The following is a 25,161-nucleotide window of genomic DNA, read 5'->3' as shown; positions in this document are numbered from 1 at the left end:
CCACGCACATGGTCAAGGAGCCAAGGTCTCAGTCTTCCCAGTAAAAATCATTACTTATGGTTGCTATGTGATGCATACTCATGCAGAAGCTGTAGAACCTGGGAGACTGTTTCAAACTCCTAAATCCTGTTTTGCAGCCACAACTCTTTAACAGAAAGTGGCTATCTGCCTGCCTGCCTGCAGTAAGAACCATTATGGAATTAAATAAAGCTGCTGTTTTGCCACATGAAGGATGCTTCTTGAGCTCTGGCACCAGAAAACACAACTGGACAGAAATTAGAGAAACCTTTTCTTCTCATGTGGAAGCAGCTAAGGCCCGAACTTGCCTGTAGCCAGTAGCATGCTCAGAGAAATCAGAGTCACCTTACTTGTGATAAGCCATTTCTAACAAGCCTCTAAGTGTTTAATGCTGTACTGGAGCACAAGGCAAGTGAAGCCTCTTTACAAACCTGATCTCAGAGTCAAGAGCCAAAAGCCACTGCACCAGGAAACTCTGCATTACAGGCAGGGTTTTCTTCCAAACAAACAGAAAGCATTACTTTCAGGTCCTGTGGTGAGATAATCCAGAATTTGAAAAGTGAAACCAAATGCTTTTCCAGGGCATTACAAACAGGTCCCAGAAAGCTACTGTTCATATCTTCTGCAAGAGAAATCATGAGAGATGATGTAAACCCACTCAGCTCTCACTGAATACTGAGTTTGAGTGGGTTAAGCAAGCCAAGAATTTCCTAGACTAGCTGCAAAGAAGCAACAACGACTGCAATTACAGGTCAGTTTTTTCATTAGAAGCCCAATTCTAATTCTAAACATGTTGAGACAAAAAGACTAAATTAAGCAATAAAGTGGGTTTTTTTGTTTTTTTTTTCATAAAGCAGCAGCTCACAGAAACAATTTCACTGATGCAGGGCAAATCAGATGAGCTTATTTCTGCAAAGTTCAGCCAGGCTGCTAGGTATCAGAAAGGGGCAGAGTTTTAGGGCAACTCCTTAGCTTTGTTAAAGCCAAACCAATTTAGAAGGATTAAAGATGCAACTTAGCCCCTCACCCACAACCACCCAGGCTTACTGCATTCACAATATATGGACAACTCTACCTGAGGAGTCTGAACAGAAATAATCCTGTCCCAGAGTCCTGATTTTAGCCACAGGTCTTTGACACCACTCAGCAGCCAGGAAAGTGGGCATCACAACCACCAGCTCCTTCCCCTACTTCACCCAATTTATAACTGGTCATACAGTACCAAGAAAAGAAATCAAATCCTCTGATGTTACATCACACAGACCAGCCTGGCAAAATATTCACAGGCATTTACAGCTGCTGCATAACTTTAACCTCTAAGTTACACCACGACACCTTTTCTAAGATCATTGCTACCAGTGTGGTCACTCTGTTTCCTGTTTTACTGCCTAGCTCCCATGCATCCTCACTACTGACTGCACTTCCAATTTGTTATTTTTCTTCTAAAAAAAAAAAAAAAAATAAAATAAAATCTTTGTAAGTCAGAAAAATAGGCCCTTACTAGATACTATGTTACCTGATTGGAACCACAAACCTAATGTTGCTGTCAACTGCTGAACTAAGTCCTGATTCAGTCGCTATGAATAATTACTACAGTGACTTTATTCCTGGAGATCTTGCCATGCACTTGACTACACTCACATATTAATATCACCTCCCTCCTAACTTCAGCTCTCTAGAAATTCAGTATTTATTCCAACCTAGATGTAGATGACACTTCTACAGTCTGGCACTGGTTTCTTCTATTCCCCTCAACCTAATAAAACCTAAATCCCAATTTTTAGGCAGCAAGGGTAGGAATGGAGAATCCATCCTATCCATCTACTGCAGAAAATCCACAGGGAGAAAAGCACACTTTTCCTGGAAAGCCATGAGCATGACAGTTGGCCTGATTTAGGGAAATCAGGAGCACCAGCAGTTTTTACAGCAGCCAACAGAAACTGCAGCTGTTTGGTGTTTCTGGAAGTGCCAGTTAAAAGAAAATTTTTACTTTTACACATCACAAGCTTAATGAAGCCCTACGCAGCATCAGGGAAATTGAGGTCCTTTGAAAACTGTATTTAAGATCAGACACACAGGAAGCATTTGAGTTTCCAAACTATTTTCTGCTTTTCTATAACCATCTGCTACAGGCAGCCCACAGGCAAGCTCCTACTTGACTGTGCACAGGTCTCAGCAAGGTCTCCTACAGATCACTCACCCAGACCCCAGTAAGAGCTGCAGAACTTGCAGACAGCACGAGGCCCTTTCATTTTTTTCCTAAGAGGCATAACCAGGCTCCTCACTGTCCACATCATCACCCCCTGTAGCTGCACCCCTCATGAATGCCCCCTGTCAGCGTGCTGCTAACTACACCATGTATTTATCATAGGAGAAAGCCAACAAAAACAGAACTCCAGACTGCTGCTGGATTAAGCACTGATACCTAATCCCACAGCACGCCCTGAACTGCTTCTAGCACATCGAGCACTTATACAGTTCATCTAATGGATTTTCCTCTTCCATATTAAGCCTGGATTAATCCATGCAGCACTAAATACCCTGTGCTGGAAAACACACTCAACAGAAGTCAGCAGTAAAGCCCTAGCACCCTGTTTCTCACACCACTGAGCTCTGAGGCACCTTGACAGCATCTAGCTTAACCTGTACTGCTCATGGCAGCTGCTACTCACCCTGAGACCAAGTGAGCCTGCACAACTCAGCTGTGCTCAGGATCTCAAGCAGCACAGAATCCAGAGAAGATCTTTCTTCCTTGCAGTGGGTGTTACTGCAGGAAGAGTCCATGGTACTGCCTGGATAACTCTGCCATGCAGGCCCAGCCGTGCAACAACCGCTTTGGCTCTGGCCAAAAACACTTTAAAAGTGTTTCCAAACACTCATTATCGGTGCTCTTGAGCTCAGGAGCATTCGGTTTCCAACAGGGCAGCTGTTACGTGGAGAGGGACAAAGCTGGGGACAGGCTTGAAGCCAAGCATTAAGTTTCTCTTGGTCAGAGACCACCTGCAGACTCCTGAAGCTGCTCTCTTCACACAGCTGAGCACAGCCCCACCAGCACAGGGACAGAAGGTGCCCCCTCCCTCTCCAGATGTGCACATCAGCCCATCGTCTGACAAAGGGGTTTTTCCAACCTCCACTTTGTATGCCAGGCTGATAATGGCAAAGAAGAGCATTTCCAGACAGGGTTAGACATCTGAGCTCCTTAGCATAAAATTCCAAAGGCATGGATGCGTTACTCTGACGATTTTTTTTTTCCCAAAAACTGCAGGTCAGTGTTCTCAGAGCTCAGACACAGGAACACAGACTACAGGAATACCCACCTACACCAGGCTAACAGCTGCCAGCTACACTTCCACTGTTTGGATCAACAGTTTGACTTTACATCATGCTAAAGAAAAACACTGCAACACCTGCAGGAGATGAAGCATTCAACAGACACTGAATCTGAAATAGAGGTACCCTGGGCCAACAAGTACTTAATCTATAACCTCTGCATATTCACAAAGTTTTTGCATTTGTCTGATATCTCATCACAGCAAAGGCAAGTATCAGAAGCAATATAAAACCTAACACTAAACAGAACTTCTTGGTCATCTTCCACGTAACAAACTGCCTATCAACAGCTTTGCTAAGCTTCGACCACAGGAGCCAAGCACTAAAAGCAATTCCAGATTCCCACACAAGAAAGCTGACATCATACTGAGGTTTCTGTATTCTCCTGGGAATTCCCATGCTGAAATGTTGCTTAGATTCTGCTTCCAATTCAACCCTCGCGCCAGGATCAGGCCTGATGCTAAGAGAAGAAAAAAAAAAAAAAAAAAATTGAAGAATTCGACAGGTCAGATGTGAGCAAACTTCCACCACCAGTGAAGGCCTCATGTTGAGATTGTGCTCCAGTCTGATACCTTCTGGTTTCCCACTGACTGGAGTCGGATGCCTCGAAGCGAGGCTCAGTGGGGGTGTGTGTTATGCTGAGGTTGGTCTGTGTGACTGTCTTCCCAGCAGAAACATGATTCAGTTCTTATTTATATCTACACAAACACTAACTTCCCCATTTGGACAAAACAGAATCATAGAATGGCTAAGGATGGAAGGGGCCATGGGCAGGGATGCCTCTCACCCCGACAAGGTTGCTCAAAGCCTCGTCCAACCTGGCCTTGGACATCCCCAGGGAGGGGGCAGCCACAGCTTCTGGGGCAGTCTGTTCCAGTGTATTACCACCCTCATATTGAAGAGCTTCTTCCTAATATGCACTCTAAGCTTACTCTCCTTCAGTTTAAAACTATTTCCCCTTGTCCTACTACTCCTATAAACACTCCTATAAAAGTCCCTCTCCAGCCTTTCTGTAGGTTCCCTTCAGCTACTGGAAGGCAGCTATAAGATCCACCTGGAGTGTTCTCTTCTCCAGGCTGAACAATCCCAGCTCCTTTCAGCCTCTCCTTGGAGCAGAGTTGCTCCATCCCCTGGATCATCTTTGTGGCCCTCCTCTGGACTCATTCCAACAGATCTATGCCCTTCTTATGGTGGGAACAGCAGAACTGGATGCAGTATTTGAGGTGGGGACTGATAAGTGCAGAGGGTGAGAATCACCTCTCTTGATCTGCTGGCTACTCTCCTCTTGAAGCACCGCAGGATATGGTTCTGAGCTGCATGAGGGCACTGCTGGCTCACGTTGAGCTTCTCATCAATCAACACCCCCAAGTCCTTCTCTACAGGGCTACTCTTAACCCACACTGTACCCAGCTTGTAGTAATGCCTGAGACTGGTCCAACCCAGCTGCAGGACCTTGCAAGTGGAGTTCTTGAACCTCATGAAGTTTGCACTGGCCCATTTCCTCAAGCCTGTTAAGGTCCCTATGAACAGAATCCCTTCCCTCCAGTGAATTAACCACACAGCTTGGTGGTGTCATCAGCAACCTTACTGAGGGTGCACTCTATGTCATGGTCCATGTCACTGAAAAAGATGTCAAACTAGGAAGACTATCCCCAAATGTGTGAAACTGAAGGCTTCCTACAGTATTTGCTAGCGAAGGAGACAGAGATACTTGACAATACTGCACCAAATCGTACGTCTCTTCCTAGGTCTCTGCTCTAGAGAAGATGGCACTTGAAACAGTCCCATGCAGGTGTAGCTGAGGATGCTGGTACCTGAAGAGGTGAAGCTCTAACACTAGTGCAGCTCTTCCAGAAACAGTCACTGACCACTTCAGAACCAATTTACCAACTCTAATGGCAAAAATAATAGCCTTGCTGGAGCAGTGGTGTGAAAATTTGAGGCTGCTTATTCAAAGTATCATGCTACATCACAGGCATCTCTGGCAGCACACAGGGGAGTCCACTAAGTATGTGTGTGCAGGGTTGACAATCTGGGCACCTGCTTCCACTTGCCATGCTTCAGAGTCAAGCTGATTGAACAGGATGCTGAAGGTGTTGTAAACTAATGCAGTTCTCAATAAATGAGGCACTCATGTTTTGAACTTTTATTTCTTGGGTAAATATAATTTATTTTCCTGAAGTAGATTTAGCTACAGGCACATCTATGGAATGGTCGAGCACAAGAGAGTACAAGTCCTTCAGACTTAACATGGTAAATTCTGCAACTTATTTTGCTCAAATTCAAGTGGCAAGACCAAAGCAAATCCCAGTTTCACAGCACTCTGCATAAAGCTTGACAGAGTTTCTATAAACTCTCCTATTCATTATTCCATTTGCATACTCACCCAAACACAGCAGACTGCTTTACTGTTCAGTGAGGCAAGCCACAGCGTTTGCAACTGCTGAGTTAAAAGATGTCCAAGCTAGCTTGATATACAAACACCATTTCCTTCAGCCTGTTTTAACTATTTTTAGACAATTCCTTGAACAAGCACCATTCATGACTCAGTGAATGACTAATTGCCTTGGTTCTCTTCATATGCAAGCAAGGCTGGATGCAAGAGGAAAGCTCTCCTCAAGGGACAGCCAGTCACATGTTCTGCTAAAAACACGGGGCAGTTCTTGATGCAGTCACCTCTTTCATAAGCAGCAAGGGGAAAGGAATATTTATAGCATTGTAAGCATAAACCATAGCACTGTGCTGCAGTGTTACACAACTGTGCCTTTCTCAGTGTGGCAGGCAGCAGTTCATTTAACAGACTTCTCATACCAGCATTTATTTAAACAAGGGATAATAGGTTTCTAGAAACTGAATGGCAGCACCTAGGAACTGCATCCAAAATCCCACCTATGCTGACTGTCACACAGAAGCACACACCCTGCTCCTTATTTTTCAGCCGCTGCATTACTGATTGTGAACCCCCCTGTTTGGAGCTGGTCACAGGCAGTAAATTTAGGCAAACCCAGGTAATACTTAGCAGCAGTAAGCAAGTCTGCTGGACTGTACCACTGCACACCAAAAAGCTGAATACAGCAGCACCCTCTCCTAGTGTGCAGCCAAAATCAGCACTAGATTTAGAATCCTATGTTGGTGTAACTGTGTTATGCACAGCCCCCCCAGTGTGCCCATGTCTATAATCCTGTATGAGCCAGTGAAGACTGATACACCTGTCCAACCTGCCTCCCTGCCCAGCTTCTTCCAGCTCATTGCAGGAGCCAGCACTCCATCAGAAGGTATTTGCTGCTAAGAAACCTGTGCTTGAGGCACAAAAGCATGTTTTCTCCTTATTGCATGATACTCCTGTCAACTTCACTACCACAGGCTGCTTCAAACAGATCAGGTTTAAAGTATGGGCTGGAGTACATGCATTAGCTGATACATACCCATCCTTACTGTTGTTTCTACACCAACAGGTTTTGGGTGGGTTTTGTTAGTGAGGAGGCAAATTCGAGAAGCACTCAGCATTCTGTCATTCTCTACCACTTTTCATCCCTGCCTTGTACTTAAGATGATCTGGAGCTTGCACAATGCCTATCAGGGTAGCTCTACTGATGAGCAGCAATGACCTTGTTTCCTGTAAACTGGACTGCAAGGGATAATTAAAAGAAAGATGAGTCCTAGCTGCAATATCAGATTTAGTTTTTCAAAACAAGGCAGACCTCCCCAGATCTCACAATGTTACTTGGATGCTGTAATCTCAGTTTGAGTTTTGCCCTCCTAAGGCAAGGGAGTCCAGTTCAAGTATGTTTAATCAATTTAATGACTTCAAAACACATCCACCCCCTTTCACTCAAAAATCAAAACACAGGAGGCAGATCAACTGAGGCCTGCTGAGTATTAAGCTGCTTCTCACAGTACAAAGTATTCTTGCCTGGGCTGGGGGGCAAAAGCAGCAGCTGCAAGCTCAGATCTGCCACAGCATCAGCTCCTGCAAATGTATGTGTAACAGATGCATTACACCAGGAGGAAAACTTTAACACTAAATGTCTGCTTGGAAAACAAAAAAGTGGATCAGACAGCACTGCTGCTGTCACTAGGCCAAGACATTCAACCCCTTTGGCCTTCAGCAGCTACAGAACACTTCTGTTGTTTGAAAGAAACCTCAGGTGGCTTTGTCTTAGGTATCATGTATAATTTAGGCTCTAAACAGGGCCCTACAGAAACAGCTCCTGAAGAACATGTCCCTTTACAGAGTCCTCAAATCCTGCTCATCACCAGGAAGCCACCTCCTTGCTCTAACAACCATGGCCCATTTAAACAGCTACTCAAGGCTAGGCCTGAACCATCTACAAAATGATTGCTCTCAAGTGTCATTAATATATGGATGCTGAAAGACTCCCTTCAGGCCAAATGGACATATAATAGAAAGTATAATGATGAAGTGAAATACAGCACTGGTATTTGTACTGATGTCCCAGCTAGTTGCCATGTTAATGACTAGTGTGTAAATAAAACCAGAATCCTCAGTTTACTGAAATATCTCTTGGAAGAGCCAGCAAAAGGATGCAAAGCAGGTTGATTTATCTGCAGTGCAGCATGGATATTTAAAGTAACCTTTACACTTCTGATAAAAGCAGAACTGGTGCAATTGAACTGAGCTCTGTACACGAATTAACATCCCCGGAATTCAATCTCCTATCTAATTAATTGCAAACATTAAGCTTGAAAACATACAGGCTAAGAGCAGTGGTCAGGAAGAACAACTTTCAATTATTTCAAGGTCAAGAAATAAATGTAATGAGACACATGTAAAGTGAGAATACAAGCAAGGGATGCTACCATTTGGGCAGAGAAAGCTGGATCTTGAAGGAAAGTCAGATGAAACTTGTACAAGTGTGCATTTAAAAGCAAGCCTTAGATAGCTCAAACACTATGAAGTATTGCCTACTAGTACACCAAGAAAGGAATAGGGTAATTAAAATTAATTCCACTTTTCTTCCTGTATTTAAGCATGATAGGTATTATTCTTGATCTGAAGTGGCTGACTTAACTTTTAAAGAAACTTGTGTGACGGATAAGCAACCACCCCTAAGTCACACATCACAGAAGATGCTCTATGGCAAATGTTTATTATGGTTTTAGTGAGGACTGAAGAAACCCAACAGTGGGGGAAAAACTAGGGGAATTAAGTTTAGTAGCAAGATAATCTAGAGTAGCAGACTGACAGTAAGAGCTCTTGCAAGAGTTAATACCTCAAAAGGAAATAAACAAACAAAAAAAGAACTTCCAAGACAGAACAAGAGTTTTCTGCTGTGAGACATCACATCCTACTTAGACTCCTCTGGTACCTACCTTCTCATGCTTTTCAAGAACTTATTTTTTGCCCTTCCTCTTTTAAGGTCTTCCAGTTTAAATTAAACACTAGCTGAATGCTATAGAAACAGATAAAATAATCTTCCAATAGAGGCTCATGTGTATGAGCACCTTATTTTGAGGTCTCCAGAGAAACAAGCTTTCCTGCAAAGCTCCCCCGCTTTCTAAATTACAGGATCATCACATGTAAGTATCTGTGACTACAGAGTCACCAATATTTAAGTTACAAAAGTGCATGCTGTGTCTCCAGAAGCTCCAGTCAGTGCTCCAGCACACTGCCATGCTCAAAAACTGTAGCATCCACATGGTCAGTTAGGGAAGTGGAATATTTCTTACTCCATTCAGAGACAAATGTTACCCACACTTCTGCAGAAATCTAAAACTTGAACACAGGATTTGCTTGCTTGTATATGGAATAATCTGAGGTTACCAAAACTCAGAAATAGCAAAGAACAGGAAAGTCATCCATATTTGTATGCTAGTCAATGATAAGACTCCTTCCTGTCTTTCAAGATTAACTCTTGAAAACTTCATCTTAATGTTGTTAGGCTGATCAGAGCCTGTGTCTCAGACACTCTGCCCCTGATGCAAGATGTCTGTGCACAATCAAATTAGGATGCAGTAATAATAAGTCTGCAGCAAAAGTGTGTGAATACAACCCTACATACAGCCCTGTCATGGGAAACCTTCCTGAGACATACATGGATGTGTCTGAACCCTAAGATAACCTGTGTTGGTAATTACAGCCTTATCTGTGATAGGGTAGAATATGTTGATGTTAAAAGAAAGTTACTTATCCACACATCATTACAAATATTTTCATGTTTATTTTTTTCAGCTACAAGCAAGGAACTCTACAAGCTTATAGTCAACATAGCTTTAAACTCCGTCAGTAGTTAATGATGCATAACAATTTCAAACTGATGATTCAGGTTCAACCATACCATCAAGAGGATGGATGATTATTTTTATTAAAAGAAAAAGAAAAATCATTGCTTGTAAAGAAGTGTTAACACTGACAGATTCAGAGATCTGCATGATGCTTAAAGCATGAGCTGAGCTGCTTCCTGACACAGAAACATATCCAAAGCATGACTTGGAGGAGCCTCTAGTGGTGATAAAGTAGATCTGATTATGAATTAGCAGATGTTCCAGTATAACCAAAAAGCCTTGCTGGTATTCACACTAACCTACAGATGCATTTCTCCTAGACAGAATACCAGCAATCAGCATCTGTAAACCACACACACACTTGGTGCCAAGTAGGGTAATTTAAACAGTGCTCTACCAACAAGTTTTACCTCACCTTGATACAGTAAGTTAACAAACAAGCTTGCTTCTTCTCTTCAAGACAAGTATTTAGTACACAAACTAAATAAAGATTTCTTAAAGTTTCCTAAAACACGGAGCAATGTCTGTACTTGATTTCTGCACTAAGTTACATACTGACACAGGCAGACTACTATTCTTAAATAAATTGTGTCTATGCCACAGAATGTAAGGACAGTTAATATTTGCACTGCAGAAACACATGCTTTGAGCAATTTTACACAGACATCAGGGCACTGCTTTCTGTAGGTAACAGCGAATGTTTTGCTGCTGGGAAAGGCCTTTTCCAGGGCATGAACTCTGACAGTATCAGCTGAATCAGTTCTGCTTGCATTCCATTTGTCAAGCCTGAGAGCAAGGTATCATGAACCGTGCAGTTTCTCCAATCTTGCAACCTGTTGTAGCCAGGTCAATGAGGCAGGTAAAAACTGGCAAGCTGGCTTCACTTCTCCAGCAAACTCTGAAACATTACACTTTTTGATAAGCGTTAGTATTAATGTAACACTTTCTTTAGCCTATCACTAAGGAAAAGCAAAATCAGTCCCACACTTGGTGATTTGCCTGTATCCACTCACAGAGCCAGTAAGGGCCCTAAAACCAGAGGACTTTAAAGGCTCATCTGGTGTCAGGTGCTCAACAGAGCAGGCAAGTTTGCTGCTAGTTAAAAGGTTCAGAACTGAAAAAGTTAATGTGCTGTTTCAGCACTTAGCAACAACTGCAGATTAGACACTGCCAAAGTACTTCAGAGGTTTGTTTTTTAGCACTTAAAAGATCTGCCTGACAACTACAGGTCTCTATCTTCCTTATGACTATCTGATAGGCAGAGGAAAACTTCCCCCAAATCAAATCATTAACAGAACTGATTGTGAATTTTTTTTCATGTACTATCAAGAGTTACACTGCTGTTTGCAAACTAACTTAAAAGCCATCTACACATCAGTATTCTGTACATTTATGGTAATTGACACTTGCCAGTTTGCTTCAGAAGACTCAAGTATAATGAAATACAAAGTATTACCCTCAAGGTATCCTCTGCCTGATACATAATCTCTAAAAAGCTAAGTATCATCATGTATCATTCAAATTATAAATATAATAGAAAACGCTGCTGTGCTAGATCTCTGGATGAAAACCGTATTTCAAATTGACTGGAAATCAAATACAATTTCTTCCCCCTTGTTTGTAGCCTACAAAGCCATACATTACCTGGTTACAATTATATTCTGCACATACTTCATATCCTGAAAAAAAAAAACACCACACAACAAAACAGCGTTCTCCAGATGCTACTGTGGAACAAACATGCAAAAAACATGAATTTAAGATCTATGTATGCCCTGGCAGACTTTGGGGAGAATGCAGTTTTGGCTCAGATGGGAGACCCCTGCAAGGTGACCAACAGGACTCAGATTCTGTCCTCTAGCTGCTTTATTTTGAGCTTCTTTCAGTTGTGTTTCTGTACAGGAGAAGCAACATGCTGGAAATTTTAGTCTAAGTAAAGCCTTATGCCATACATATGTTTCCAGTTTTAAAAGTATCTAGAAATACAAAGGGCAATAATGGAACATAACCAGAGATGGGTTTTATGAGCTGCTATGTAGCCCTTCAGCAAAGCATTCCAAGCAAGACATGGAGGGTGGTGGCATGGTGGACAACTGGAGGACCCAATTCGAAGCACATTCCCAGGAAAAAAGCCCCACAAAATCCTCTTTGTTTCCATTTGTGGGCATTCAGCATTATTCACTAGAGCCACTGCTCAGTCCCTCCTACCCCACCTTGTCCCAGTTTTCACAGCCCCTGAGGAAAAGATTTTTCAGTCTAGTAAAATGGTCTCCATCAGAGATTGGAAAGCAGCAACATCCCTCAGCACTGAAGGCAGAGTCTGGGAAGTGGGGTACCAGATCCCAGAGCTTCCCTTGCTCTGCCAAAAGGGTTATCCATTTCCCAGACCAGTACAATCAGCCTCTGCATCCCTCCAACCCTGAACTGGCCCTGTGGCCTACTGGCACCAAGTAGGAACTGCTCCATCAACATCTGCAAAGTACACCAAGGCAGAATTTTGGGCCTCCTACATGCCCATTGCACCCAAGAATCAACAGCCAGTGACCTCAGCCACGACATCACACATTTTCTGCATCAGGCACATGAAAAACTCAACCAAGACCTCTGCATATCTGCACCTTAAAATTACTCCTGCCTGCTCAGCATCATACTGATCTACCTCCTGTACTGCTGGTTCTGGTGCAATACAGAATATCCTGCAAATATCCAGCAGTGCGTGGCCTTCACCTGTCCCACTGGAAGCACAAGTTTACACCATGCTGCTGGAAACTTAAGGCCAACAAGCTTCCTTTTTTTTTAAAAGGTCAAACTCTTCTAACCCAACAATTCTATTAGACTTTAAAGGATTAAGTGGTTTCAACTAAATGGCAGCAAAATCACTAGCACCTATCTTAGCATTCTCACAACAACTTGTTTGAAATTGTTAGAGAAAATTCAGAACGCTCTTCCAAATTGACACATTCCTATATAAAACTTTTTTTAAACACTTTTGGGGACCTGAACACACTCGAATGCAATGCTTACTACAATGATACTTTACAGTAACAAAGTTCTCCTCCCCTGCATAGGAATAGCTAAGCAATTATACAAAGATAAGAGAATCCCTTTTAACTCCCACTTTGCACCCACCTGTTAGTACAGTCATGAATGCCTACTCTAATAGGACTGCCTTCACAGGACTGTAGAAAGCTTAATTATCACCTTTGGCATCAATTAGATCAGCAGAAGCTGGTGGTTCCAGAAATCTGCTGGAGAGAAAGACTTAACCAATGTCATGTGAATTTAGGAGGGGAAATCAAAGCCATTAGCATCCCAGGAAGTAGCAAAATCCATACATAGTATCCACATCAACTATGTATGTTTCTGTATCAAGCCAGATTAAGAATCAGAGGAAGAGAAAAGATAGCTTTCTCAACAAGGATTTCCCTCTGACAAACAGGGTATCTTCAGCTACAGAGGTCTTAGTGTTCAGTCTCCCCATCTCAGCCACACTGCTGCTGAAGGACTTTGAAGTGTATTGACTTTAGTCCTTCAGTCTAGTATCACCAACATTAAATACATGCATTCAACCCAAAATAGGTTTTAGCAATAGGGTAAGGTCTCGTCTCTCTTGCAATTCAAGATACTCCATAATTCTTCCCAATTGGCATGTTATGCTTTGAAGCTCAGAAGTGTCACCCCCCTTCACCCTCCACCTCCCTTCCAATTACCACCACAAATGGCAACAGATTTCCTACAAATTCCTCTGAAAAAAGTATGCAAGTTTTGTTCTGAAGGTTACTTTTCAGTATTCACTGTGTGAAAAGAAAAGCTCTAAAAAAGATCACCTTTCTTCAGGTGACCTTTCAATATTCCCAGCGTTTGAAGTGCTCAGGTCAAAGCCTGCTAACTTTTAGCATCAGTATTATAGCAAGACAGCATACAACTCATCTATTAAAAAAAGTACCAGAACGCCTGACAACTTACCCTGTGTGTCCCATTTTAAGACAAGCTGTACTGAACTAGTATGCAGCCCTGAGAGCCATTCCTCCACACAAAACACGTGAGAGCTATGCAGGTAGATGACCTCCATCTAGCACAGAAAGCAGAGTGAATGATAAAGATGCCTGTCTTTGCATCACCAGTCTCCAGCTTCATGTGCTACAAAATAAATTACATATTGATTTTGCTAATCCTTTCCAAATATTGCACACTTGTACAACCCTGTGATGTAAGTTGATTAGACACCACTGACAAAACAGTCAATGAGTCCAAGAGCAAAAGGGGAACAACACTGAGTCCATTCCTGGCTTCTGCTCTGGTAGCCCAGGAAACCAGCTGCAGCTGCATGGTTCATGAGGTGTGTTATGGCAAAAACGTCTGCAATCCAGCTCTAACAACCAGTGCTTCTGCAAGTGTTAAGTAATGTTTATAAAGCAGAGCAGCAGCTCTATAGAATGCAGAAGCATGGTATGTCTGGGGAGTCAGGGCACTCCCATCTCAGAAATGTTTTGATTAGGTCATCAGACACTTACTACAGGAGATTAGCAGAGACATCCATATAAAACCCAGCCCACTTGCTTGGGGCTGCCTAATGAAGTAAGGCAGTATCACCAGAGTATCCCCCAAGATAAATGGTCACTCAGTTTCCTTCCTTGTAACACAGCCCAGCAACCCCATGGTCATCTAACTCCAGAAAACTTCCTTAACTTCCTTAATCCTTCATTTAGCCCTGTCCCAAAATGTGAGTAAAAAGTGTTGGAAAGTTCCCAACTGAACTAATATGCCATTAGCTTCTAGAATAGTCTAAAATCCAAATTTTTCAGGTATTATGTGTGCCCATTTTAGACTGCCTCTTCACAGCCTTGAAGCATTTGTCTGCCTGCATAGGAGAGATGAAGAAGATGACTGACTACCCACCCTCCTGAAGTCAGCATTTAGATTTCCAGAACCCTCTTTGAGGATGCTTTCAGAAAGCCATATTTAGTCCAATGTACTTAACAGCTCAAGTGGTACTTAAACTGTTATAATGCAAAATAAAAAGGCTGTGCAGAAAGTCAAGATCTAGATTAACTGAGAAATTCAGTGAATTATCTCTCTGCTAACCCACAGTGAGTATTCTCAACCAGAGACCCCAGGTGAACCTCCAGTGTTTGTCTTTGGGGGACAGGCTCCCCCACTCTACACATTGCAGGTAAGATGCTGGAAGTAGTTGTTCATGTCAATGCTACATTCACTCACAAGGAATAGCCAAATCATATTCAAATCCTTTATTTTGTTGTTCTGTTCCTCCCTGACACAATATACAATGCAAGTTCAGCTGCCTTAATTTTTTTATTAAGACATTACCAGGCAGTATCAGGAACAAAACAGAAGACTAAGCAGACAAAGAGTGGTGATGCAGGGAATAAATCAGTACTGAGAAGAACAACAAATTAACATATGACAGTTTGATTCAAATCTCAGCTGTGTGAAAGTAGCTGTATTTCAGTGCCAAAACCAGACTTGGAGATTCTTTCAGTCTGATTTTCCATGCAGTCACCTTCACAGTGCTGTATCATGAAGAGCCTGTCAACAGCCATGAGGCATTTTAAAGTAACAGCAAATGTTACAGAGCACTCCTTAAAGCACTGAGGAAGCTCAAGGGGCACAGGATTGTTATCATAGAAGGAAAATAGTTTCAAAAATAAATTAAAGATGTGGTCTGGACTGGTTTTTCAATTCCAAGAAGGTATGGCAGAGAAAGCAGCATCATTATAAACGTAATATTGCTATGGTTGTGTAGGAGAAATGATAATAGCAAGTCTCCACATAGTTATCTGATAAGCTTCTATTAAGCTAAGTTCAAGATATTTCTAGAAGCCTGAATTCGTATCAACATTTTTCCTATTACTGAAGATGCCCTCCTTGCCCCGCTATCTTTGAAGAACATCGTGTTACCTTCTCAGTATCAAGCTTGCTCCATTGCTACAAATACTTGAAGTATTAACTATTCTGGTGCTCTCATGTAGTTTTTTGCCTGTGCACAAACTGCTGCAGCATTCCAACTGCTAAGGGAGATGGCAAAGTGCTGGAAGCTTGATGCCAAAATGGGCTAAGAGCTTGTGTAGATTTGTAGTCCTCCAAAAAAAGAGAAATAGCAGATACCATAAGAGCAGCCTCTCAGTTGGGACACTGAGTAGGAGAGCTCAGGGTGCCAGCTGAGCAACACAGTGAATGTGTTGTCCCATCAGTACACAAGTGGCAACCAGAATTACTACATCAAACTGATTATTAAGTAACAGATGAATGATGACAGTGTGGCCAGCACTGCCATTGGCATTTGAACACTCCCAAAACTAAAATGTACATTAAACTGTCACTTCCTACTCCTCATGGGTCTCATAAATCCTCATTATTATAGAAACCTAGCACCCAAGCACTATAAGGAATAAGAACAAACCAGCACAAGTAACAGCAGAGGTTTGTCCTCCTGCCACTCCTGGCAACACCAGGTAACAAACTAGCAAAAAAGTCCCTAGTTTTTAACTTGAGGGGTTTGTTTTGAAGGAAGTGACTACTGAGACATTTACTTTTGGAGTTAAGGATCAACAGTTTAAGCAGGACACATTTAGACCAAGTGGCCACTTGGTTCTTGAGAATTCACACACAGGAAAACATAACCTGGAACTGAAATCCTGCACAAATGCCATTACCTCTCCTAGTAAAAAAACTCATGGTTGGACAATTTTGTATACTGTCAATTGCATATTGACAGTATATTTATTGGTTTTAAGTGTTAATAATCTGCTGATAATCTAAAAACTGAATATATACATGCTATCAGTACCTTTTTGCTCTGGGGAAAAAACCTCCAAAACCACAGCCTTTTCCATCCTAATACCCAAGCAATGTCTCAATAGCTGTAGTGCAGAGGGATGGTAGCACGGAAAGATAATCCAACTTAAATTAGTGACTGACTGACTTGTTTAGTAATGAAGACAGCCCATTTTTGACCAGACTTAGTTATCACCTGATTTACAATGTAGATTTTAAAATTACAGCTTCAGCAGCACATGTACCTCTATGGAGCACATCATTAACGTCCCACGTTTAACTTTTTGAGAGAGTGTAAGAAACAAGCACTCACCAGAAACCAGCTCTCGTGCAGCCTACTTACACCAAAAAAAATAAATAAATCACCCATCGCCACCCTCTAGTGTATACTGTGCCTTCAAGAAATCTCTGATTTACTTGTATTTGCATACCACAAGCTGTACCACCATTTCTGCAGCTCATTAGTAGCCACAAACCCTTGATTGCATTTGTGGGATGGGTTAATTTTGCAGGTTGGTGAGCACTGAGCAAGTCACAGCCTCAATGCACTGGACATTACACAAGCAGTAACACATCTTGCCCTTAAAATATGCCAACAGCACTGACTACCTTCTGCAAAAGGAATCAAGTTTCAAAATATGGATCTTTACTCTCATTATGTAGAATTTATCCTCATTTTGAGTATCAGATTGCTTGCTGTTCAAGTTTCTCTGCAATGTTCTAGTTACCCTCTTCCCAACAGGGCATCCAATCAATGGATGAAAAAGCAAAAAAAGAAGAATCAGGATGACTAAAGTCAGTTCCAGGTGCTTTTAAAACAAAACACCCCAAAATCCTTTGCAATAATTCAGGTTTTGAAGGAAAAAGTACTGTCTCCTGCTGGCAAAATGGCTGGTGTTAAAAGTTAACAAACTGGTAACTTTGCTACAGATCCAGTACATTTTATTGCTTCAAACTGTTTCAAAACAACTATCTAGAAGCCATCTACATAATTAACTATTGTTCAGTGCTGCTCAGTGAAGTCATGCCATCTTTTCAAGACAGAAAGCAGCACAGATACAAAGGTAGAACACAGTGGCTGTTTAGAGCCTGTATCAACAAGTGGGACAGCATTTCAGGCTCAACAGTTCTGATCTTCCTCAGAGGGACAAATTGAGGAGTCAATGCTAGGGAAGTGACCTCTGGAGTATCCAAGCAATGACATATGCAGCTCAAGCTCCTTCATGTTTGGTGCAATGCTCTCCAGCCTTTCATGTATGCCTGGGGACATCAGATTTCATATTTCACATACAGACATTTTACTGGCTGCAGATATCAGGATTAAAATGCTGTCACTCTCCTACCAGGAGCAGGAAAAAAAAAAATGTTTCTCAGCAAATCCAAGGGAGGATAAACCATACTGTGCCCTAAACCATATGTGCTGCAGAGCTCACAACAACTGTACAATCACTTCTGCACAAGACACTGCAGCCTGTATCTCATAGTGTTTTTATGCTTCTGCTCTAACTTCCAAAATAAGCATACAAACAGCATATCTAATAATATCTAAGGTAACACACAGCTTGTTTGCTTTTTACTATGAACAGTTGGCTTTACATACAGCTAGTGCAGTACCAGATTAATGATCATGGACGTCTGCATCACTAGTCCATTATCCTTACAGTTCAGTACTTCAACACAAAAAGCCACAACAGCAAGACTTTTAATTTGCAAATTAAACACTTACTGATCTGACATTCTTGTACATGTTATCATAGGTCATTAAAGTTGCTCTCAATGTGAAATGATGTCTTTAAAATCTCAACTTTGTCCAAGTGACAGCTTACTAGAGCAAATCAAGAAAATTTCACTGGAAAAACCTAAGAATACACAAAAAAGATCAGCCAATTACAAAGTGGTTATAAGGATGGATTTTAAAGTAATCTTCCTGTTACATGGAAAGATTTTCTCCCATAAATACATGGCTAGGCAGCAAGCACTGAACAGGAACTGGGTGAGGCTACCTCCTTACTCCATATGTAACAGGAGTGTCCTTCAGAAAGAATGCAAGTTTAAACAGGAAAACAGGATCCTGAGCTCTGCAAAAGAAATTAATTAATAGCTACATACAAGTAGCTTATCCTTTGATTTTCTGGACATTGCTAAAACAGCAACATGATAAGCATTGCATGGGTGAGTGTGACGATTCTGGTGCTTGCAAAGGGCACCTCAGGTGCAAGCTCTGACCTAGGGACCCACCCCAGGATACCCCAGTTCTAAACCTAGGATTCTCCATATGTTCCTTCTCAGTAAAGACTGGTGACCTGCCCAAAAGAAGTGACAAGGAAGGAAATGTCTTAACACGTCCTGAACACAGAACACTCAGAACTTACTACTGAACTCAAGGTTACAAGCAGGTATCTGTACCAGGCTGACTCAGAGCCTAAAATCCTGTACGTGACCACTTTTATCACACATTTTTTCAGATGATCGTCCTATTTTCCTCAAAAAAAGCCCAAGCTAAATTGGGACACCTTATTCAGTCAGCTGGCACCCGGGCATTTGGCCCAAAGGCATTTTAGCTTCCTTCAGCTTCTGGGTGGATGCTCTACCCTAAAGGGCATTAAGCAGAGCTCTCTTTAGCTTTCCCCTTGGCATCAGGCCACTGCCCAGACAGGAATGCAAAAGCCCCAGCCAGAAGACAAAAGAAGCCTGACTGCTCAGACCACCAGACTTGGAAAAAGCTGTCAGGATCATAAATATTTCACACTGGAAAGTGAGCTGATGAACAGAAGCGATCCCTCCTTCCATCTGAGCACCTTAGGCTACAGGGGCACATTCCCTCACTGCTGGCTGTGTTTGGCCTCTCTTGGCCACTTTGCAGCCAAGAGCCCAAGGAGGCAAAAGATTCAACAATGGAAAAGAATTCCCCACTAGGAACTCAAAGCCTGATGGCTATTTTACCCCCCAAAGCCAGAAGATACAAGTTTAGCCTCTTCAAGATGAAGAGAAAAAAACCTATCTCCAAGCAGTAAGTCAAAGTTGATCAGTACTTTTGGCTGAGAGCCACACTCAATTTCTTGCACAAGCCAAAGGCCTGAGGAAGGCACAGTTGTCCCCCAAACAAGAGATGGCAGAAGCACTCCAAGTCCTGCTACAAAGCTGGGGACTTAAAGTATGTGGGGTGGCCCTCAACATCACTCTTCTGTACCAAAGCTGTTGACACTTCAAGCACCTCTGCACAATTTTAGTTCTTTACCCTACTTACAAAAAATTGCTCTAAAACTGATAGTTACAAGGCAAGACTGTATAGGATAAAAATACTGCAACAAAAGCATAGCGGGGATTAGTTAAGAAGACTGTATTCTTCCTCAGCTTTAAGCAGAACTTTGACCTTGAAAAATCAAACTTGCCTACATCAAAGAGAAAAGAACAACAAACCCAAATCGTGAACTGAAGGCCTATGTGCTGCACTACAGCAAAGCTAAACAGCCTCCAGGTCAGACACCCAAAATATGTGAGCACCAATTACACCCTTTCCTCCTTTATCACAGTCATGTATAAGAAGAGCATGGATAAACTCAATGTAGTACAATGGGATCCAGTAATGCAGCTCACAAATACGTGTAAAAAGGGACACAACAGATGCTTTGTTTTATTTGTGAATGTGAAGCTCCCTACAAAATACCCCATACTTTGGGAAGGAGGCGATTGAGCACTCTGAAAAGCCTGACATGTCAAGTGGGAACAAAACACAAGAGTTTTCAAGGCAAGCTTAAGCATGGATCTGAGCTCAGGGCTGGCAATTAGGCAGATGCAAGCATCAGTATGATGAGGCTCCCACTTACCACTCAGCAGTGGAAATACCAGCAACACAAAGGTGTAATGGGCCAGCATGGACACAATTTCAAAGGTTTGATCAAGAGTTAAACAATTCACACACCACTTGTATTTTGCTAACTGTTACAAAGGAACAGTAAGGCCAAAAGTTTAGCAGAATCCAAAAGGGGCCACGCATTGTATGGACAGACATTAGTAATTACATTAGCTAAGATAAAACAATCTATAAAAGGATTAAAAGAATACCAAGTTTTATGGCATGACCCAGCTACTGGATTACAGATAAATTGTTCCTTCTGGTTATTTTGTTTAGTGTGGAGCAGTAAAAAACATATCCACGGTTCTAGCAACTGTTACCTAACCACACCAGGGATCAGAATACATAAACAAAATCAAACGAGATTTCAGTTGCTCAGGGTTTCAGATTCACTAGTGAGATTGTTCAAGTATATATTACATTCACCTTCAAATAAAGGCAACGCAGGCCAAACTTCAGCTGATTTATACTCATGAATGCTTGCAACAAAATCTAAAACTGAGACATTTAAATCAACGAAGTTGATGTGACCCACCCTCTGACCCTGATCATCACAACAAAACACCCAGACCATCACAATGAAACACCTAAGAAAGCAATTTCCTGATGATTTCAGCTACTAACTGAAGCTGGAGAAAAAAAAAACAAACCAACTCAAAAGTCTCTAACAGGCTTGTCCTGTCCTGTCCTAGAACAGATCAGTCAGTAGAGATCTGTCTCCATTGAGAAAGTTTGTCACTAGTCATAGGACTACTGAATCATTTCAGGGGAGTTCACTTTGATCTCATACCTTAGGCTCTGAGCTTTCAGTCCAGTACTAGCCTCATGGAATAGTTAAATATGTACAGAAACCAAATATTTTAGCAGCCTGCCTTCTTTGCATCTATAAAGAGCAGCTTCGTTTCCAATTAGCTCCATGAAATGGCAGAAAGATTCAGATAAAGGAGCTGTAATTAACAAATTGTCTCCAGCTGAAGTACCAGATACCATATGCAGTCTTCCAAAAACCCAGACTACTGGTGTCCCTAGTTTATAAAACTACTTATATCAAGCTTCATTTTGACAGAAGGGTGGTTTTGACAGTACCAGGCCTTTATGGAACTTTTAGCTGTTAAAACAGTGAGAGTAGACACAGAATATCAGATCCAAACAGCAAAGCAGGCCACTCTAAGTACAGAATACAGGAGTTTCCATCAAATGATTCAGGTTTCATCCCATACTCCCCCATTTTTTAAATCACATGCTCTCTGCCCATGATAGGAAGTATTTGGAAAATGTATAATTTTACTTTCAGGGGTGATTTGTGAACATTAATCTCTTGACCAGTGTCAGATGAAGTTTCAGAAGCCTTAAGAAGTTTAAGTATTGCATCCAACATGAGCACTTTCAGTCTAAGAATACCTTGAAAGGTCAGGGGGAAGTATGAAACAGGTGAAAAGCTCATAAGCCAGAAAGGAAGAAATCCTACATAGGTATTTTTGCCATTGTTCCTTCCGAAAATGCTACTCATGAATATAAAGCTTACCATCAGTATCTGCTTTACACCAGGGACTAATTTTTAACGTTTCAGTACTGTAGAAGCTGATGTTACTTGCCAAGGAAAACTTCCCTCTAATTTGGAAAGGCTGCAGAAGTTCAATCAGCTGTTAATTTTAACACTGGTTTACAGTCCTAGTAGAGAAAGTTAGAAGACACTTTGCTTGTACTGAAAACTGTGGCTCAGCTGAAGTGAGTAGACAAATGATGGAAGCTTTGAATGAGAGAACCAGAGCACTAAACTGGATCTGCACAATAGAAACATCAAATCTACCTAAAGATGCTGGCCACTGTAAGCCAGTCAGGTTTTAAACATGCAGTTAGAAAAATTAAAATATATAGTGAATGTTTCTGTAGAGTAGGGTTTTTTTCCTAGGAAAAAACAAAACAAGAAAAACACGAGCTAGGAAATCGCTTGTAACACCAGTTTTCACCACTTCTGTTTGCAGCAACAAGTAGCTTATGAGATTTCCATCTGAACAAAGCTTCTGACCATGACCTTTCACAAGTCACTACACAGAGAAACTCAGAAATCAGATATTAGATGAGAGGCATAAAGGATACACTTAGTCTTCTGTAACTTCTCTGAGCACCTGGTGTTCTGCTTAAGATTCAGTGCCTGTAGAAATACCTGTCATAGCTGGCAGTCACAAATATGCTTGTGGCAGCAGGAAACAATTGGCTCAAACTCCGTTCACTTTATTCAGTCAGTCTGTCTCTGGGGTTCTTTAGGCCAACATGAAAGAGAATTAAGTACTCCATAAGGAAATGAAAAGATTAAAACTTACTAGTTTTCCCCACAGAAGCACAAAACAGCATGTGCAATCATGATTAGCAGAACACCCATGGTAAGATGTCTCAATTTCTCACCACAATAAGCACTACCAGGGCTTAAACCAATCCCTGACACAGTAGCTTCTTCAGTTTAGCTCCAACATGGAATACAATTCCCATACACGTATCTGCTTGCATGCAGTTTATTCTACACTGGGTTTTGCTGCAGTATTTATATGACTATCAAACACTGGAACTGCAAAGTGAAGTGCTCCTGTAGAACCTGAATTCACACCATGTTTATCAGCCACTCTTTTGGGAATGAAGATCCCCTGGTAGGCCTTTGTTTCTTCCCAAGGATCTTGCTTTGTGGAAGAAGGGGGCAATCAGACACACTGTCATTACAAAAGAGGAACCATGAACGTTGCACCACTCAAGAATCCCACCACTGAAAACAGCAACTTCCTACTGTAGTCAAATCAATTCCCTGTATAAACCTCAAGCTGTTCATTGCCCCTGGTTCTTCTGTCCACCCGTTGCCACTTCTTCATCTTAACATTTGCTAGTTATTTTCTTAAGAGATATTTAAGTGACTGCAGTTGCCAAGACAACCACTTCATCAACACCAGCACCTCAGCTCATCTATCTTGGGCTTCCCTTCCATTCAGCATGACTTCTACGAAATCTGCTGCCAGAAACACTCATTTGGAATCTGGCTTTTTTTTAAAACAAACGAGCAAACACAAAAACAAGCACAAAACTGTTCGTAGCCTTTGAGATCTTAAGTCCTTAGAATCTCAAGTTCTTTTCTTAGGAAAAGGTTTTAATTGTACCCTCAGAAACAAGGCTTCCTTTAAAGTTAGGAGAAGTCTGATAGTTTAAATTCCAAGGCACTGATGCAGTGAAGGGGAAGATGCAATCACAGAGATATACATTCAAACCAGGTTTATGCATGCCCATGCTGTCACTTTCAGTAAGTCACAGAAATCATCTTCTATCTTGTTTTCTGTTACCAAGAGAAGTAGAGAGTGACTCAATATTTCTTATAATACCTTCCAAGCTCAGCTAGTCTTTAGAATGCACGCCCATACAGGTACCTTCTAAAAAACACCACAGAACTTCCACAAAAAATTAATTCACGGATAATCCCCATAGCTATTTGCATGTTTTAACTAAGTGAGGCTTCACCTGTCAGACTCTCCTGCCATGGCAGCCACAAAACCTGGTGGAAATTCAGCCGAGTTCTGCAAGCAGCTAAATCCTCAGGATATACAATACAGTTTCTACAAGTTTCACAACAGTAAAAGTAGGGAAATAAGACCTGCATAACACTCTCCTTCTCTCAGTCCATCTGCTTTAGACCCAAAAAAAGAAGGCATCACAACTTCAATCACAAGAGCTTTGATCAGAATTTACATCTTACAAAATATGGGGTAAGTCAGTGGCAAGTTAAGGCACATAGGCTCGTTTGGTTAAGTTCTACCACCACCAAAGATACAAGTGGTGGTAGCATGTAGGCTTTCTGTCAGCATTTGAAGCCATGCAAAAGCAGCTTCCCAAGTTTGTCCTCATGGCCCTTGTTACTGTGACTTCCACACAGATTTACAGCTGCAACTGTACCAGCTTTGCATCTGTTAGCATGAACACTGGTACCAGTCTAACCATGGCAACGTAGGATTAAGCTTGGGCTGCAAAACCATTTCGTAAGCTGGGTCAACTCACAACTGGTGTTAAATATCATGCTGCAGCTACCAGGCTACTACTGTGCTTGAGACAGGTCAAATGTGCTATTGCTGCAATGCAGACATACTTAAACGTTATAAAATTATCTCAATGGTTTAATACTGCAAGCCTTGCTGTTTTGCCATGGTTGACACTGTCACTGGAGAAAGCTCCAAGTATTCCTTTCACTGTACCTATTAACACAAGGTTTACCAAACTACAACAGCAGGAGACTTTTTATTCTTCCTGAACTCAAACTCTACACAGCAATCACATTAAGCTGTGACAAATTATTTTAGTGAATAAACATTATTCAGCAGTACTTATCAATGTCTTTATAACTAAAGGAAAGACGTCTCTGGCAGTTGGAAAAATCAGCTTTCCTTATAAAAGGAAAGGTACCTGCAGGTCAGTTGTGCTGTAGGTTTCTATTTAAAGTTCTTGCTAAGTGTAGCATTTGGCTTCCTGCCCATATGTTTTAAGCTCAGTGTTGTGGCACAGCCTGGGTAATTGCACTTCAGGTGACAAGCACAACAGAATGTGGAGGCACGTCTGTAATATACCCTAAAACTCACCTGAACTTAACAGAACCAAATCTTGCCCTGCAAACATGTCAGCTCCCCAAAGGGCCCTGCCAGGCTGTTTCCCAGGCCATGAAACAGAGCTGTGAGCCATTTCACACTTCCACACTTGACAATAAATCCTGCATACTGGTCTTGCCACCCAGAGAGACTTTATTTTGAAGCAACTCTTCACAGGACAGAGGGCCTGGGGTGGCTGTGTCAGAAGAGCACAGGAACTGGATCAGTTGAGACAATGCAAGAAAAATCCCATAGGAGGGACATAAAATATCTGGGTAGCTCCAAAGTCAGTGAAGATCCCTC

At 41.8% G+C, this 25,161-nt stretch overlaps 1 protein-coding gene across 2 annotated transcripts in view; it reads right to left on the bottom strand.

Moving 5' to 3' along the window:
• The window catches only part of UBE2R2 (ubiquitin conjugating enzyme E2 R2), a 48,909-nt gene that overhangs the window by 12,233 nt on the left and 11,515 nt on the right, over positions 1-25,161 (bottom strand). The window contains exon 1 of one of the 2 annotated variants that reach the window (XM_071730137.1): positions 18,116-18,151. The exons of the other annotated variant lie outside the window; for it this stretch is intronic. Within the exon in view, the coding sequence (XP_071586238.1) occupies positions 18,116-18,151 (36 nt within the window). Of the gene's footprint in view, positions 1-18,115; positions 18,152-25,161 lie in introns of those variants that run through there. 2 annotated transcript variants of the gene reach the window in all.

This window comes from Heliangelus exortis, chromosome Z (genome assembly GCF_036169615.1).
Source record: "Heliangelus exortis chromosome Z, bHelExo1.hap1, whole genome shotgun sequence".
In the NCBI taxonomy this organism is placed as follows: domain Eukaryota; kingdom Metazoa; phylum Chordata; class Aves; order Apodiformes; family Trochilidae; genus Heliangelus; species Heliangelus exortis.
The sequence above is the reverse complement of the archived record's forward strand: the minus strand, read 5'-3'. Positions and strand labels throughout refer to the sequence as shown.